This window comes from Pezoporus wallicus, unplaced genomic scaffold (assembly GCF_028554395.1).
Source record: "Pezoporus wallicus isolate ANWC-B61680 ecotype Strahan unplaced genomic scaffold, APGP_CSIRO_Pwel_v1 contig_13201, whole genome shotgun sequence".
Lineage (NCBI taxonomy): Eukaryota > Metazoa > Chordata > Aves > Psittaciformes > Psittacidae > Pezoporus > Pezoporus wallicus.
In genome coordinates this window covers 77,072-92,877 of record NW_026637261.1, presented here as the reverse complement: position 1 = coordinate 92,877, position 15,806 = coordinate 77,072, and the positions used below count along the sequence as shown (strand labels likewise).

The window sequence follows — 15,806 nt, the reverse complement described above, 5'->3', positions numbered from 1 at the left end:
GAACAGAGAGTGTTTTGATATGAACTGATTTATTTGAGTTACAGTGTTGCTTATTTAGCCAGCTGTGGTTAAAACTAGTGTTGTACAGAAATGTGAATGCCAGAGAGAAATGGAAATGTGCCCGTAGGGTTTATACCATTGACTTAAACAAGGGGGACTCAAACTCGAACAGGGGAGATTTAGGTTGGATCTAAGGAAGAAGTTCTTCCCTGTGAGGGTGCTGAGGCACTGGCACAGGGTGCCCAGAGAAGCTGTGGCTGCCCCATCCCTGGCAGTGTTCAAGGCCAGGTTGGACACAGGGGCTTGGAGCAAGCTGCTCTAGTGGAAGGTGTCCCTGCCCATGGCAGGGGCCTGGAACTGGATGAGCTTGAAGGTCCCTTCCAACTCAAACCGTTCCGTGATTCTGTTATTCTATGGATGCTTTTCCAACTCTGTGCACTTAATGGAAACGTATCAGAGAGGAAATCCTGATTAATGCAGGATACGCTTCTCCTTTGCTGCCCATTCAGTCACTGCTCTCTCTCTGTCTCCAAAGCAGTGTCGAGAGGTGTGTTTTCTCATTCCCAGGCCTGCTCATACCTATCGGGACCTGCCAGACGTGGGGAGCCTCTGTGAAATGTAGTGTAATGAGGCCCTGATTCATACCCTGCTCCGATCCCAGGGAAATTCCCCAGTGGAATCATAGGGCTTTGGCACGTGGCCAGAGTCTCAGTAACTTCCTTATTTCTCTCTCGTACATAGAGGATATTCCTAAGCCCTACTACGGCACAAGAGAACATAAATCTTGCCCATGAGTATCTTATATGAGTGATTTTTCCCAAAGTAAATAAATCATCCCTCTTTCCTCTTACCCTGGCAAACTGTTAACTGCAAGACTGAGAAAATGCTGTTTCATTTGTGAGCCAACTGAAATCATTCCACAAATCTTTAATTCCTTGTTAGAAAACAGAACCAACTGCAACTGGCTGGCACAGAAAATGTGCCCCCTTTTTTTTCCCCTCTGCCTGCCTTAGTAATGTAACTGCCAGTTTCTGTTTTCGCCTCTGTAGATTTATATGCCTCTATTTGAACCTTTTGACAAATCGGTTTATTTTCATTCTCCCTCTGCCATAAATTCAATCCATATGTCTTTAAAACATCCTTTCATAGCTGTAACATGGAAAAGGAAGTGGCTTAGCCTCTGTATAGGAGGCTACAGTGTATTTAAAGTGAGCTCTTCTCGTTTGCATGCATCGCTTCTGTTAGCTCTTAAATTTTCCACTTCCTCATTATTCAGGTTACAGGGGGCATTGGCAGGGTTTTCTCCATTAACAGTGATGTACAGTGAAGAAGCACAACAGGATAAATGATTCCCTTCTCAAAATATCCAGGAAGTTTTTGAGGCAGCTTTACTACCAAACAGGATGCAAGGAGGATGTGAAAAAGGTAGGAGAGATCAATTCAGCATAAAATATCAAAAGCAGACCCCAAGACAAAGAAACAAAGGTCTTGCACAATGTGCTGCCATTCATTTGGCAGGGGTTTGTTTGACAAGAATACACAGCACCTATGTGACAGGAGGTCACTGCAGTAGGAGTGAAGTATGTCCACATCTGAGACTGAGACAGGGTCAGAAGGTGAGGGTGGGAAGGAAATGTGGGTCTAAGCTGAAGTATATTGGTATGGATGCACATGGATAAATCAAACCTACAGGATGCAGCAGGGGAAGAGCACAGGGAGTTGTGGCTATAACCTTTGTCTGAAATCATATAAAATTTGGGCCAGGATGTGCTACTGGAATTGCAAGATAGATCCCATAATTAAAAACATGGTAGAAACTGAACACAACTGCAAATCTGGTAGCAACAAGGGTACGGAACACTGGCTCAGGGGGCTGCAGGCAGCTTTTTGGAGTCCACCTGACCTGTGGATGCAGTGTCATGCTGTGGTTCATCAGATCCACCCCAGGGTACCACTGGAGGACTCAGGTCCACTCTCACACCCCAGTCTCAATCACATATCCATGCTCCTCACCTCATGTCAGCTCTAAAGGTCACATTCCCAGCCTTCCCTCTATGCCACACAGAGCAATCTCTATTTTGCCAACAATGCAAATGAATCGTAGGGATACGCACAGAGTAGGATGCGGTCCCAATAACAACTACACAAAACTGGATATCCATTGTTCTGTTCAGTTACTGTGCATTAATGCTCATGTGTGCAAGAGTCATGGAATCATAGAATATTTTGGGTTGGAAAGGAATTTAAAACTCATTCAGTTCCAACCCACTGCAATGGGCAGGGACACCTTCCACTAGACCAGGTTGTTCCAAGCCCTATCCAACCTGGCCTTGAACACTGCCAGGGATGGAGCATTAACCATTTCTTTTGGCAACCTGTCCCAGTGTCTCTCCAGTTTCACAGTGAAGAATTCCTTCTTTATACATAACCTAAATCTCCCCTGTTTCAGTTTAAACCCATCACCTCTTGTCCTTTCACTACAGTCCCTGATGAAGAGTCACCCTCTGGCATCCTTGCAGGCCCCCTTCAGATACTGGAAGCTGCTCTGAGGTCTCCACGCAGCCTTCTCTTCTCCAGGCTGAACAGCCCCAACTTTCTCAGCCTGTCTTCATACAGGAGGTGCTCCAGCCTCTGATCATCCTCGTGGCCTCCTCTGGACTTGCTCCAACAGCTTCCATGTCCTTCTTTTGTTGGGGACCCCAGAACTGTATGCAGTACTTCAAGTGGGGTCTTGTGAGAGCAGAGTAGAGGGGGAAAATCACCTCCTTCAACCTGCTAGTTACACCAAGAAGATAAAATAGGAGTGTGTGTGTGGTAAATGCGTGTTTGCAATCTAATTATCTTTCTAATCTCTCTCTCATATTGAGGGGTCATTTATAGTGATGAAAATGCAGTCAGCCTCAAAACTCGTGGGTGTAGTTTGGCATATCCAAAGGTTCCCCCATATAGAAACCACAGTCTGCACATTTGAAACTGCACAGAGTTTCAAAGAGCTGGCATAGCCCATGGGTTTGTTTGCAGAGTTGCAAAGATTGCAGTTACAATTTACTTCAGGGGGCTTGAGGTGATCTTCCACACCTCGAAAAATCAGGCCCTTCTATCTAACAATCTGCATATAGCTGCTCCAAAGCAAGCTGTGTGTGCACAGCTGAGTTGTTATGTAAACAGTAGGAGAGACTTCACTAAAGCTTTTCATGTAGTTTTATCTCAACTGCAATTTGTTTCTAGATTTTAAAGGCTGTAGAAACACCCAGCCTTACTCCCTAGAGCCTAGTTTCGCTGCTTCAGCCGTTCCAATGGTATTTACAGCACTGTTTGATTTTATCTGAACTCTTCAAAAGGCCTTGAGTCTCCCAAGAAAGGTGCAAAACATACCCAGGTTCCCTATTGCTAGAGAGAGTTGCTTTTCCTTTCCTGGAACTTCACTTGTAATGGGACTGTGTTTGCTTTCATCCCCAGGTGTGCTGTCTCTACCTGCCTACTTCAGCCCGTACAACGATGGCTCTGTGTGCAACGATGGAAGGGCTGATGCTTATGCCCAGCTGGAACTCCGAACTTTAGAGCAGTCTCTGTTGGCAACTTGCGTTGGAAGCATCTCTGAACTGAGTAAGTTTGGGCTGTAATCAAACCAGGCTTGCTTTCTGTGAAGCAGGAGAGCCAGTCCCTCCACTGTTGAGGTCAGTGGGAGCGTTGCCATTGTTGACAGTGTGAGCAGTACTTGGCAAACGTTGTGTAAGATTTAATTGCCTTGTGGTGCTGTTTATGAAAATCAGGTTGTTTCATTAGACTGCTTCATATTTAATCACCTTGGAGATATATGAGACGTGGCTTCTCTAGCCTTTTGGTAGTTAGTGCCAACAGAAGATGGATGCTTTTGCCCAGATGCCTCTGGAGGCTTTCTTGTACATTTGAGGAACAGAGCAGTGGCACCTCCCTCAGCTGGTAAGAGGCTTCTCTTTGTTAGTGTTTGTGCAGTGGAGATGTCAAGGGTGCAGGATAGTCAAGGAAAAAGCTTTTGGGTTACTTAAAAGACAAAAAGAGGAAGAAAAAAAAATCTGAGAGCACTTTGGTAACAAAAACTTGTTCAAAACTTTCTTTTTTAATGCTAACCAAATGAAATGTTCCATTCCTAGACTACTCACAAAGCCCTTTTAAAGTAAACAAAAATGATTTCTGTTTTCCCGCTCTACTTTTCCCTTGCAACATTTTTGCTGGCATCACTTTCTTAGTCTCCACCATCTGAATGCTAATGAATGTCAGGGCCAGTTTGTGGGTTTCACCATTTATTTTGCAACCTGCCTTAATTTGAGGTTTTCAGATTCCTTTAACACACCTCTATTTATCCTGGAACACAAGAGAACATTTGTAGCATGGGCCTAAGATTGAATACAGCTTCCTCTCTCTTCCCCCATCCCTGCTTTGGCCAACTTGGTCATTACATCTAGTGAATAGATCTCCTGATACAGTTGCCTACTTTTTCTTTTTTTTTTTTCCTTAAACATTGCTGCACATTGCCAGAAAAATCAAGAGAGTGAGTGTGCAAAGGAGAAGGAACATTTTTCTGTGCTGAAGATTGGAATTCCAGATACGTTTTGGCTATAACTGCGCAGACCCTGTGTTCGTACCAACGCTATCCCTGTAAAACAGTTAGATCCTGGAGAATCAGGAGCTACTGAAGTGGAAAGGCAGAGATGTTAGGAGGCTTTTCCATTTTGAAGTGGGTCCTTAAACAAAATGTATTACACCACAAATGAGTGGCACAGCTTTACACTGCAAACTGAGCTTTTTAATGCTCCATTGATCTGAACCACTAATAGCATTATCATGTTTAGACATGTGTTAGTTTTTGAGGGGGCTCTCCCTAACTGGTGTAACACTAGAACCCCATGGGTTCAGCCAGAGGTTGGTTGGTAAATTCAGTGTCTTGCTGTTAGATATAAATGAACAAATAATAGCCTCCTAAGTATTTCAGAGGGCGGTGTGAACTAGTTCATATGTGGCTACATTCAGGGCGCTCTCTCAGGAACCACCTTTGTGATGGGGCAACTATTTCAGTTCCATCCTTTCCCAGTATTGTAACTGTAGGACACAATAGAGTAACGTTTCCTGTGAGAGTTTTAGGGGACTGTAAAATATAAAGCAACAGAGGATTCTCCCAAGGCAAAAATAGATCCTGGCTATCTATAGTAATCCATAGGAATCGTTCAGCTCACTGGTATGGTAGTCACACTACTCAAAGATTTAATGTCTGAAGTCTTTATTGCAAAGCTCCTGAGAGGTTGAAATGCACCACAATAAAAGGAGAGTAAACAGGGTGTGCCCAAGGTAAGCTTCTTGCACAAAGACCAGTTTTATGTGACTGCATAGCTGCTGTCTTGGGGTCATTGCTCTGTGAACTTTTAAACAATCTGCAGTCTTAAAATCCTTTCTGAGTAGAAACTGTGTAATACAGGTCCCCTTCTTCCAGGCCTCCTCAGGTCCACCAGTGCTCTGACACATTGGCTCAAGTTCAAAGACCAAAGAGGACTGAGCAGCCCAGAAAGCTCTTGGAACCATCTTCTTTACAGGGCTCAGGGGTAGATTTCTGGCTCAGGTTGTGACAGTGATCAAGATGAAGAATGGCTTCTTAAGAAGAGAGTCAGGTCTTGTTATTCTGGAGAAACCCACAGCTAGAGAGAGTGAGAGAAGCAGACCCCTTAAAAGAAGAGATTTCTAAATTGAATATAGCATCATTAACTTGTCACAAGTTCATGGGTAGGAGGGTGGAATATCATAACCCAGCTGAAAGACATGGGAACAATCTCACAATATAAAATGGCGATGCCAGCAATGAGACTATTTGTACTGGTGCTACTAGCTTTGCCTTGGGCAAGCTACACTCCAGGTTGGGCAGTGGACATTATGCAAAGACATTAGTAATTTAGCAGGCAGGCAAGAAACTGGGTATATGTGATTGGAAAGAGGAGAAAACCAGGATGGAAAAACCACAGTGCAGCTGAATGTATGATAACTGAGAGAAGTTTCATTCTGTTTTGTAACTAATAACTTGTCATTTGAAAGAAAGTTTAATTTCCCATACAACAACCTGCAGAGTAGCAGCTTGAGGACAGCTTATGCCTTGGTGGAGGAAAAAGATTAAGAGCACACAAAAGCCATTTCTCTTAGCTGAGAGAGACTTTATTTGGTTCAAAAAGTGTACTTAAGAGAACCATGAATTAATAGTAAAGAGGTGCTTTTGCATTCTCTCTCTTTGTGCAGGTGATCTGGTATCACGAGCAATGCACCACATGCAGTGTTTGAACACCATCCGCCCAGGCATGAGCCCCATTCGGCAAACCCGGCAGCAGCAACCCATCTCCTGGTCCCCTGATGCTCTCCACACCCTCTACTACTTCCTACGCTGTCCTCAAATGGAATCCATGGAGAACCCCAACCTGGACCCTCCAAGAATGACCCTGAACAACGAACGGTACGTAGGTTGAACTGTTAGTAGTCAAGGAGTTAGGCTAAGAAGGTCTCCTTTTGTAGAGTAGCTATTGTGTGCATGGGCAGCTTGGGCAGCTTTGTGGATGCTACCTATCAGGCATCAGTTATTCCTGCAGTCAGGCCAGATTACGCTGTCAGCCTTGCCAAGTTTATGAAGCCTTGGAATTGGAACTGGAAAGTGAGCTGTTTTTTCATGCAATCTTTCCGAGCGAGGCATATACTGTATGCTGCCAACAAGGCTTGTCTAGAGATGCTGCCAAAAGTACATGTGGTTGCCTAAAGCAGTAAAGACCTTACCAAAGAAAATGTTACCTTCTCAATAGCACCAATTAACAATTGTCATCATTCTCAGGAAAAGCGATGTTGTTCGCTTTGGGGAAGTTTGAAGGGATTTATGAACATCCTTCTTAAGGATTCCTTCAGTTGATGCTGTGTGTCTGGTATAGAAATAAATTTATATAGGAAGCCAGTAACTAAACAGAAAATGCAGTGGGTCTCCCTGCCTTCTGCCAGCACCATAACTGACTCTGAAATAGGCTCATTATTAGAGTGGTCAGAAATTTTCCAGAGGGATGTTTTTTCTGTTAGAAACCTCCCTGGTTTCCTTCCTGCCCAGCTCCTTGGCAGTCTGCCTGACAGGCTAGTGGCAGCAGAGAGCTGAGGAGCCCTCAGAGCCCTAGCCACAAGTTGAGTTCCTTGACAGGTCAGGCAGCTCCCCAGCTCAAAGACACTGGTAGCTGGTTCTTGCAGGGAGACCCAGGCCTCTCCACACTTGTTAGGTTTCCAAAGTTTGAAATGCTTATCCAATTTTGTATTGATTTCAGAAATCTTACCTTAAGTGGGAAATTCTGGTTTCTGATTAACTCTATCCAGTATTTGTGCTAGCATATTCTGTGGATGCGTTTTAGCATACTGGGTATCAAGACTCTGTCCTGACCCTTCCCAAAAGCCGGCTGTGGTTGGGAGGTTTCACAATGTAGTGATGTGTTGAAGCTGGAGGGGGAGGCCACATTCCCATCTTGTTGGAAAGATGAGCAGAGAAAGGAGAACATCTCTGCAGCTTTGTAAGCAGCATGGTTTCTTCTTCCTACCTGGGGCTTTACTCAGCCCCAGCTTCTAAAATTGATATGAAATCATGGTAACATCTAAATGATGCTCTCAGCCTGCACTGTCTTGCACCAAGCCTGCCAGCTGATTTCAGGAGCCCTAAAGGCTTCTTATAGTTGTGTTCACCACCACTGGAACTGTGGCTGATGGCTTCATGGCCAGAGCCTGGCTACTGAGAAGGGAGAAGACCTTGAGAACAATAGTAGGTTGAATTGTGTCCTTTTAAGGCTCTGAATTGTCAGGGTGCAGAAAAACCTACTGGGTGGAAGGCAGCCTCTATAATTTCAGTCTTGATGAGTTACTTTAGGTTAAGGGGAACTTCAAATAAGGATTAAAATATAAACTTATCACCCTCCGGGTCTTTGTAGCTACCTCCGCTGGTCACCTGGTTTTATTCTCTTGGTTGCTGAGCCATCTTTCTGTACTGTAATGTAGTTTCTGCTCTTTGAGATCTCTGTCTGGTGGGAGCTCAGCTGTTTTACAAAGTAAAAAGATTGTCTTTCCGTTTGATCCTACCCCAGAATCCTTTCAAAAAGAACAATCTGTGAGCAGAACTCAAGCAGCAGAGAGTGGGAACTGATGTATGAAGAACCAAGAGGAATTAAGTGAAATAGAGTAAAATAGGGATAGGAAGAAGCTGCACAACTCCGAGCCCATTGGTAGCTCTGGTTTTGGGGCTCACTAATCTCAGTCAAGTGCCCTACCAAGTGCAAGGTTGTTTATTTTGCATTTCATGTTTGCACACTGTGCAAAACCTGAGTTTTCATGAGGCCAGATTCAGCAAAGTTGTGCCAGCAGCTCACACAGTTGTACAGCTGAAGCTGCTAAACAGCTTCTATCAGAAACGTAGATTAAGCTTTCTATTTTGTGTTGTGCTCTTTTCAGCGCTCTCAGTATCATGATGTTACTGCAGCAACTTGTTTTGTACACTGAGGATAATAAAGGAGTTAAATCAGGAGTGCAGTTATCTCCCCAATTGCTCCCAAACAATGCTTTTCACATGGTTCACCGGACTGCTTTTGGAATGCAGGCTGCAACTCTATTCTGGTTTAAAATCCCCATTAGATCCTATAACAGCTGTTGTAAGGGAAATTTCTGCCTTCTTTTCTGACCAGTACTTAGCTGAAAAGAAAATTAAAGAGGTTATATTAAAATAAAGCAAAAACTGAAAATAGGTGGGGGAAAAAACAGAACCTGAGGACTATCAGGTTAAACAATTGGCTTTGAAAAGGTTATGAAACTTGGAAATGAAATTAATAGTGCCCAGTACACTACAAATGAACATCCAACCCTGCATTTCATTTGCTCCAAGGTGTATTTGTATGTGTCTTCCTGCATTGACCTCTGTGCGTGTTACTTAGCATAGCCAGTGGGATAAATGTTCCTAGCAACACTTTATACAAGAGATAGTTTACTCTTTCCTAGATTAAGAGGGAAGATGGTTGAGGCTGTGTGTGAGATGCCAGACTCGTGGCAGGATAGATGAGGGCACTGATTCACCTAATGTGACTTGGCAAGGCTGTGCAGCCCAGTTCTTTTATTCTTTCCCGAGCTGTGCTAAATCAGCTGCAAACTCTGCATTGCTCTTTTGTGTGTTTGTGCTCTCTCTTTCTGGAATATACTTGTGTGCACTGCAATCCCAGTTTGTTTTCTACTGAAAAAAAACCCTCAGTCACAAACAAGGACAGTAACGCTGACCAGCTCTACATTTGCTTGTGCTTCAGTTCGTATGCTCCAGTATAAATCTGTTGGTGGTGAATGCTAATCTGAAGTTTAGTAAAGAGAGGGATGGCTGAGAGAGCTGCAGACTTGGTAAAACCAGATCTTGGAAAGATTTGTGGGCCACATTGATTCAGTGAAAGGAACCTTAGTTGTTCATTTAGAGACCTGACAACCTACAGTCCATCTTGCCTGGCTTTCTGTTGTCTGTGAGCTTTCTGTGTGTCACACTGCAGAGTGCTATGAAAATCATAACACTGTAGGGTCTGGAAGGCTTTTACTGTACTTCAACATGAAGGCAAGCATAGAATTCAAGAAGCCTGTTAGAGGGTGTCATATGCCATAAAGGGCTTTTCAAAACCTGGCTGAGCATCTGAACATTTTATACTGTCTGTATAAGGTATGAAAACATACATGCTTGCAGTTAGGTATGCAAGGCACCCCAGTGAACAGAGCCAGTTTAAACTCATATAAGCTATGTGCCTTCTTCATGCTAAACACCTTGGCAACTAGAGAACTGAGGTGGTGGGTAAACTGTAGAGTCCTGCAGGAATGGGGTGGATGTAGTTGTGTCTTTAGAACTTGGCAGGTAGAGGAGCTTTCTGTTTTAGCCTCCAGCATGTGAATGATGTGGGATACCAATACACTGAAGCTCTGGGAAGTTTGTGAGTTGGTTATATCTGGTTCTGATACTTACCTCCAGGCATTGAAGCAGTAGGAGGAGGGGAGGCAGAATGACAGGGAAAGCACTCAGGTATCTTAAGCAAAACACTTGTATTTCCACAGTGATTGCAGCTGCTTGCTGTATGACCAAGCCATGACCCACTTGAAACCCCAAAATGACCTCATTTACTGCATGGACAATAAACCATCTGCTATTTGATGTCAGATAGGCCACCTGAGGAAGTGTTTTGCAAATAGAGTGCCACTTGTGCAATACTTTGGCAAAGGAGTTAGACCCTGAGGTGAGACCTAGCTGCCTTCCGCAGTAACAATACACCTGAGGGCCTGAAGGCTCAGAGCCTTTTGGTGTCATCACAGAGCACATCTGCCTTTGTTGCTGCAAAGTGTCTCTTCTGGGCAATAAGATATTTGAGTTTCTAGGAGCTCATAGTCTGTATTGTGTCAGAGATCAGACAGTGTGGGTTTGCACTATGAAGAGTGAGCAAGCATGTGGCACTCCCATTGCTCTCTTTCTGCTCTGGGCTCTTTCCCATTGCTTATGTCAGGCTGGCTGAGCTTGGGAGCGTTCTGCAGTGTGAGCTCATGTCCCAGAGCAGCAGAGCGTGTTTGCTGGGATTGTTTGGGATCCTGTGACTTGAGAAGGGCCATCCAAAGGTAAATGAAGTTTCTTTCTCCCTTCTTCACTTTCTCCCAAGTGGAATATAAAGCTTTTGTCTTATTTTTAACAGTGTGTCAAGGCAAGAATGCTCTCTCAGTGATACTTGTCTCAGGGAGTATTTGTCTGCTCCCTATACAGCACAAATTGAGGTCAGTATTGTAGTCTTACTTTACAGCTGGGTGAACTAGTCTATCCTGGTCCAGCCTTAAAGCTAGGAATAGACAGCTTTGATTGCCCTCATCCTATCTCATTGTGATTATCATGTGCATACAGCATTTATTGTAGGAAAGTTAGTATGATCTAATTCCTAAGAACAGGCAAAAAGTTGGATTCTGCTTCACTGTGTATATGATCGTGTCTTTGGTAGGCTGAAGCTTCCTCCTCTTCCAGCTACCCTATTAAACAGTTATACATCATGTTTGCCTGTTGTTAATACTGTTGTTCTGTAGAATGTTCTAAAAGTAATTCTTGGCTTATCCACCAGTGCCCATGGATGTGGCCATGCCAGACCTTTTTGAGCTATCCATGTTGCGCATGTGCCAAGTTTTACATGTTGTCTGAGTTTGATGGGGCATTCTTTCATTCCAAACATCAGTGAGTATATAAAAGAGTTTACATCAGCAGAAGCACACAGACTGCACCCATCTGACTCTGCCAGTGAAAATCCAGTAAAACACCAGGGAAATTCCTGAGCTGATGTAGGATTTGTCAGCTGCCAACAGTAAAATTTGGAGCTTGCTAGTTCAGTGGAGACTCACAGCTCTTCAGCTGGAAAAGCTGTGGACACTGCAAGGAGCCAGCTACAGTCACACAAAGGGCTACCTCGTAAGAAAACAGAGAGCTTCCTTCTGTTTTCCATGTGCAGGCATCTAGAAGGCTTCAGATTTGCTGCTTCTCTGGGGAGTGTGGTTTGTGATGTGGTTCTAAACAAACCTGAGCTCACCCTGTTTCTCTCTTGTCACATGAAAACCTTCAGAAAGGCTCCTGCTCATCCTGCTTTCAGCTGGGTGGCTGCTTTAATCTACATGGTTCAAAAGCAACCTAAATTGTTTTCTGCTTCCAACAGGAGTCCTCCCATTACTTCTGTTACCTCACATGATCCAGGGTCCATGCATAAGCCTGCAAACCATATTTTCCCTTAGAGTACTTAAAGGAGGGCTACAAGAAAGATGGAGAGGAACTTACAAGAGCAAGTGGTGATAAGACAAGGGGGAATGGCTTAGAAGTGAAAGAGGGTAGATTTAGGTTATTAGGAAGAATTAGATATTAGGCAGAAGCTCTTCCCTGTGAGGGTGCTGAGGCGCTGGCACAGGGTGCCCAGAGGAGCTGTGGCTGCCCCATCCCTGGCAGTGTTCAAGGCCAGGTTGGAGGGGGCTTGGAGCAACCCGCTCTAGTGGCAGGGGTTTGGAACTGGATGAGCTTTAAGGTCCCTTCCAACCCAAACCATGCTATGATTCTATTTTTGAGTAGGGTCAAGCAGGAGAAATGGTCTAGTGCCTACTGTCCTGTGCCACAATAGCTGGGCAGGAGGAGGAAGGAGCTGAGCTGTCTGCTTGGGTTTTCTTTCTGTGGAGGATTTCCAGCAATGCCTGCTCTGAGACATTATTGATTGGGAAAGAACAAAAAAATGCATCTGATGCTGCCAGAAGAAAAGGCTGCAGCCCTTTCATGCTATTTTTGAGTGCTGTTTGCTCAATGCTATATTCTTCCAGTATTTGAAGTATTGATTTAAGTCATCATTGGCTAGAACACTTGGTGTTTAATGTCCTGTGGCATATAATCCAAACTTACTCTGGCTAGCATGGAAAACAGAGATGGAGCTAAATTAATAGTTCCTGATACAGTGTCAAAATCCAGTCTGAGCACCTCCTTATTGAGTGGTGATCAAGTTTGCATTTTGGCCTGTTGTGCTCCTTAGATTCAAACACTCTTGTTTAAACCAGACTGAGCAGAGCAGTGGCCTTACAACCTTATTTTATCTTTCATACTTTGCAAAATGCAGTCTGTCTTCAGGTACCTCAGAGACACATCACAGACTTCTATTGAGAGAAGAATAATCTCCAAGTAGTTTGTGCATCTGCTTTCCTACAGTGCTACTTTTCAAGTGTCTTCTGGCACAGTTTCCATATCAAGAGCCTTGCAGTGGTTGATGCAAATAAAGAGCCCCTGTCCTCTGGCTATATCTTATCCCCAGTGACCATCTGATGAAGATGGTCTCCTCGTCATGTTTTCTATATTGAAAAAGCATTACATTGATCCTCGTACCTTTTTCCCTGATGATCTTTAGGTGTATCATTAGAAATAACTAGAGACTTCAGCTCTTTCCCTCATGGTTACCTGCTTTCTTCCCTTGGCACAGCTAAGGGTTGTTCATTCCAACACTGCTAGAGGCAAGAGTAATTTGGTCACATGGATCAAATTTATACAATGATATCAATTAATATTAAAGAGAAGACTAACATCCCAGTTATTCATGTGAATTGCCTCCATAATGTCTTACATGGGCATCCAACTGGCAGAAAAGAAAGGAAAATCAGGAATAACCTGCAGAGCCTGCTGCTGAGCCCTGTGTTTGCTTGAGCTGCATCCTCAGCGTCACTGACGAGTATCACTGCATTCAGAGCTGGTTAAGGCTTTTCAGGACAAATCTTTTCTCCAGATGGATGTTTCCAGACTGTCATTGATCTGTCATGAGGCTTTTTTCCCCCCTCTACTCTTTTTAACTGCAGGTTTATGGAATTTTATTAAGTGCAATAGCTACATCATTGTCTGTCTTTCAGATTTATCTGTGGCCCAGCCTTTCCTAATTCAAATTTAATATATTTATGTCTGAATTCTTCTGTTTTACAGCCATATCCTATTGTTACCCTGCCCCATCAGGAGCAGAACTTGATACACTTAGTTCAATGAGCTGTGTCTTCGAAAATGTCTGCAGTAAAATAAGTTCTGGGATCTCTTGTCTGAGAGATCTTAGTATCTGTCTGTCTACAGCTGCCTTAACAGTCAAGACTAGGTATATAGGAATAATGAAAGTAGACCTTGATTCAGTCATTTGCCTTGAGAGAGTATAATGTTGTAATCATATATTCATGTTTATGTATTTAAATCCACATGGAGTATCCCTGAAGTCAATGGTGTGATTACAGAAAGATGTGTCAGTGAGCATATTCCAGTCCCATCCCCATGCAATAGTCACATTGATTTTACTCCTGTCTCGCCAACTATTTTGATACAAATATATTGATTGAATAAATATAGGGGAACAGAAGGAAGCCTGACATTGAACTGTGCTGTCACGAAATTGCTTGTTCGGAGTGATATAAAAATGTGTTCCTCTGTTTTAAAGAAGAAAAAAGAGCGATTTGCTATTGATGAAAGATTAGTTTGGTAGATTTATTAGAAGAATAAGAGGGATATAAACAGGTAAGATCAGTTTCTCCACCCACACTGAGGAGAGAATCTGTTACCCTGTATTGTTGCCTGTTTCAGATTCAACCAGTTACTGTCAGACTTAGTTGTGATTTTGAGATACTCATTCAGAAGTGCAATGGACTGAGTGACCCTATTTCAGAGGCCAGCTAAACTACAATCAGTGTGTATCTATTGAATAAAATTAACTGTTCACTGACAGTGCTGTTCCTGACCTTAGGCAGGATTATGGATTTGCTGAGTCCATACTAAATAGTTGCAATATATTGAATAACTTCCCCAGATTTCAGAATTGAGAAGATGTGATTTAACAGGAGTCAGTAGCTTATCACACTTGTGGTGAGCAGCTTTTGCCTTCCTGCTCTCTATGGTGACATCTCAGCACATATTACAGTAACATATAGCCAGAAAAAAAACAGAAATACTTAGGAATTGCTGACTTTTTAACAGTCAGAACCTGTGCTAGTGGGACTCCTACATAGTGTTCCTGGTGTCCTAACTGGAAGACTGAAGAGATATCCAGGATGCAATGTCTATGTGTTTATTACTCTGCGTGTGTGTGTCCATGCATGCTCTGAACACCACAGCACTGGCTGTGTGAAGTTTAAAGTCCCATTCAAGTCAATAGTTGACAGTCAATAGTTATGTTTGGGCTCCTGGTGTAATGCTCCTGCCTTTATTTTGCATCATCTGTTGAAGTGTTTTCAAGTCTTAATTTTCTGAATTGTTCATTTCTTACATAGTTCAAAGACCACAGTGACAGGACAAGGGGTGATGGATTTAAACTGAAACAGGTGAAGTTCAGGTTAGATATAAGGAAGAAGTTCTTTACTCTGGGGGTCCTGAGGTGCAGGCACAGGTTGCTCAAAGAAGTGGTAAATGCTCCACCTGTGGCAGTGTTCAAGGCCAGGTTGGACAGAGCCTTGTGTGACATGGTCTAGTGTGAGGCATCACTGCCCATGGCAAGGGGGTTGGAGCTGGATGATCTTACGGTCCTTTCCAACCCAAACTATTCTATGATTGCAGAATCGGAATGTGAGGGATAACCTTGGCAGTAGTGAAGGGAATTAATTGCAAACCCTGAGGATCAAATCCATCCAAGTGTAACTGCTGAAGCTGGCAATGCTCTACTCTGAATTAGTTTTTTCCCTGCCTCTGTCTTTTATTTTGTTGTATAAGCAACCACTGCTCAATTACTTTTAAACTCTGCTATCTCACACCTGGGACAGCCCAGCCTTTCTTCCCCATTACTGGCTGTAAGCAATTTGTAGTGTTGTTGGAGTGTTTCTAAAGTAGCCTGTATCTTCTGATCTTGCTGTATTGGAGCAGGGATGTGGTATAAACATAGATTATTTAAATTCTCTGCAAAGTATCAAGGAGAAGAATCTCCCTGTAGATGGGATTGAACAGCTCAGAGCAGACTTTATGGAGAGTAAAAGAGACTGCCTTCCTCTGCCAGCCTTGGCACACAGGGAACATTACTGGTAAAAAAAAGAGTATATGTAGATGTATGTGTATACACCAGCTCTCAGGCAGTCTAGAAACCTTCCTGCTGCTTATGCACTGATTTCCATGGACAATGGTTAAGGATGGTCTGAGAAGTCTTCAATGTCACAGATACAGAGGAGACAGGTCACCTGAGAGGTTACCAGTTTCACATGGTCATGGGCAACCTACTCTAGTTGACCCTGGTTTTAAGCAAGGAGGTTTGGACTAAGCGATC

At 43.5% G+C, this 15,806-nt stretch overlaps 1 protein-coding gene across 4 annotated transcripts in view; it reads left to right on the top strand.

Moving 5' to 3' along the window:
- Positions 1-15,806, top strand: part of ABTB2 (ankyrin repeat and BTB domain containing 2) — a 159,448-nt gene that overhangs the window by 101,912 nt on the left and 41,730 nt on the right. For 3 of the 4 annotated variants that reach the window (XM_057404529.1, XM_057404527.1, XM_057404525.1), the window contains 2 exons: positions 3,460-3,606; positions 6,259-6,469. In XM_057404529.1, coding sequence (XP_057260512.1) covers positions 3,460-3,606; positions 6,259-6,469 — 358 coding nt within the window. Of the gene's footprint in view, positions 1-1,300; positions 1,426-3,459; positions 3,607-6,258; positions 6,470-15,806 lie in introns of those variants that run through there. The other variant, XM_057404526.1, reaches the window with a different exon arrangement.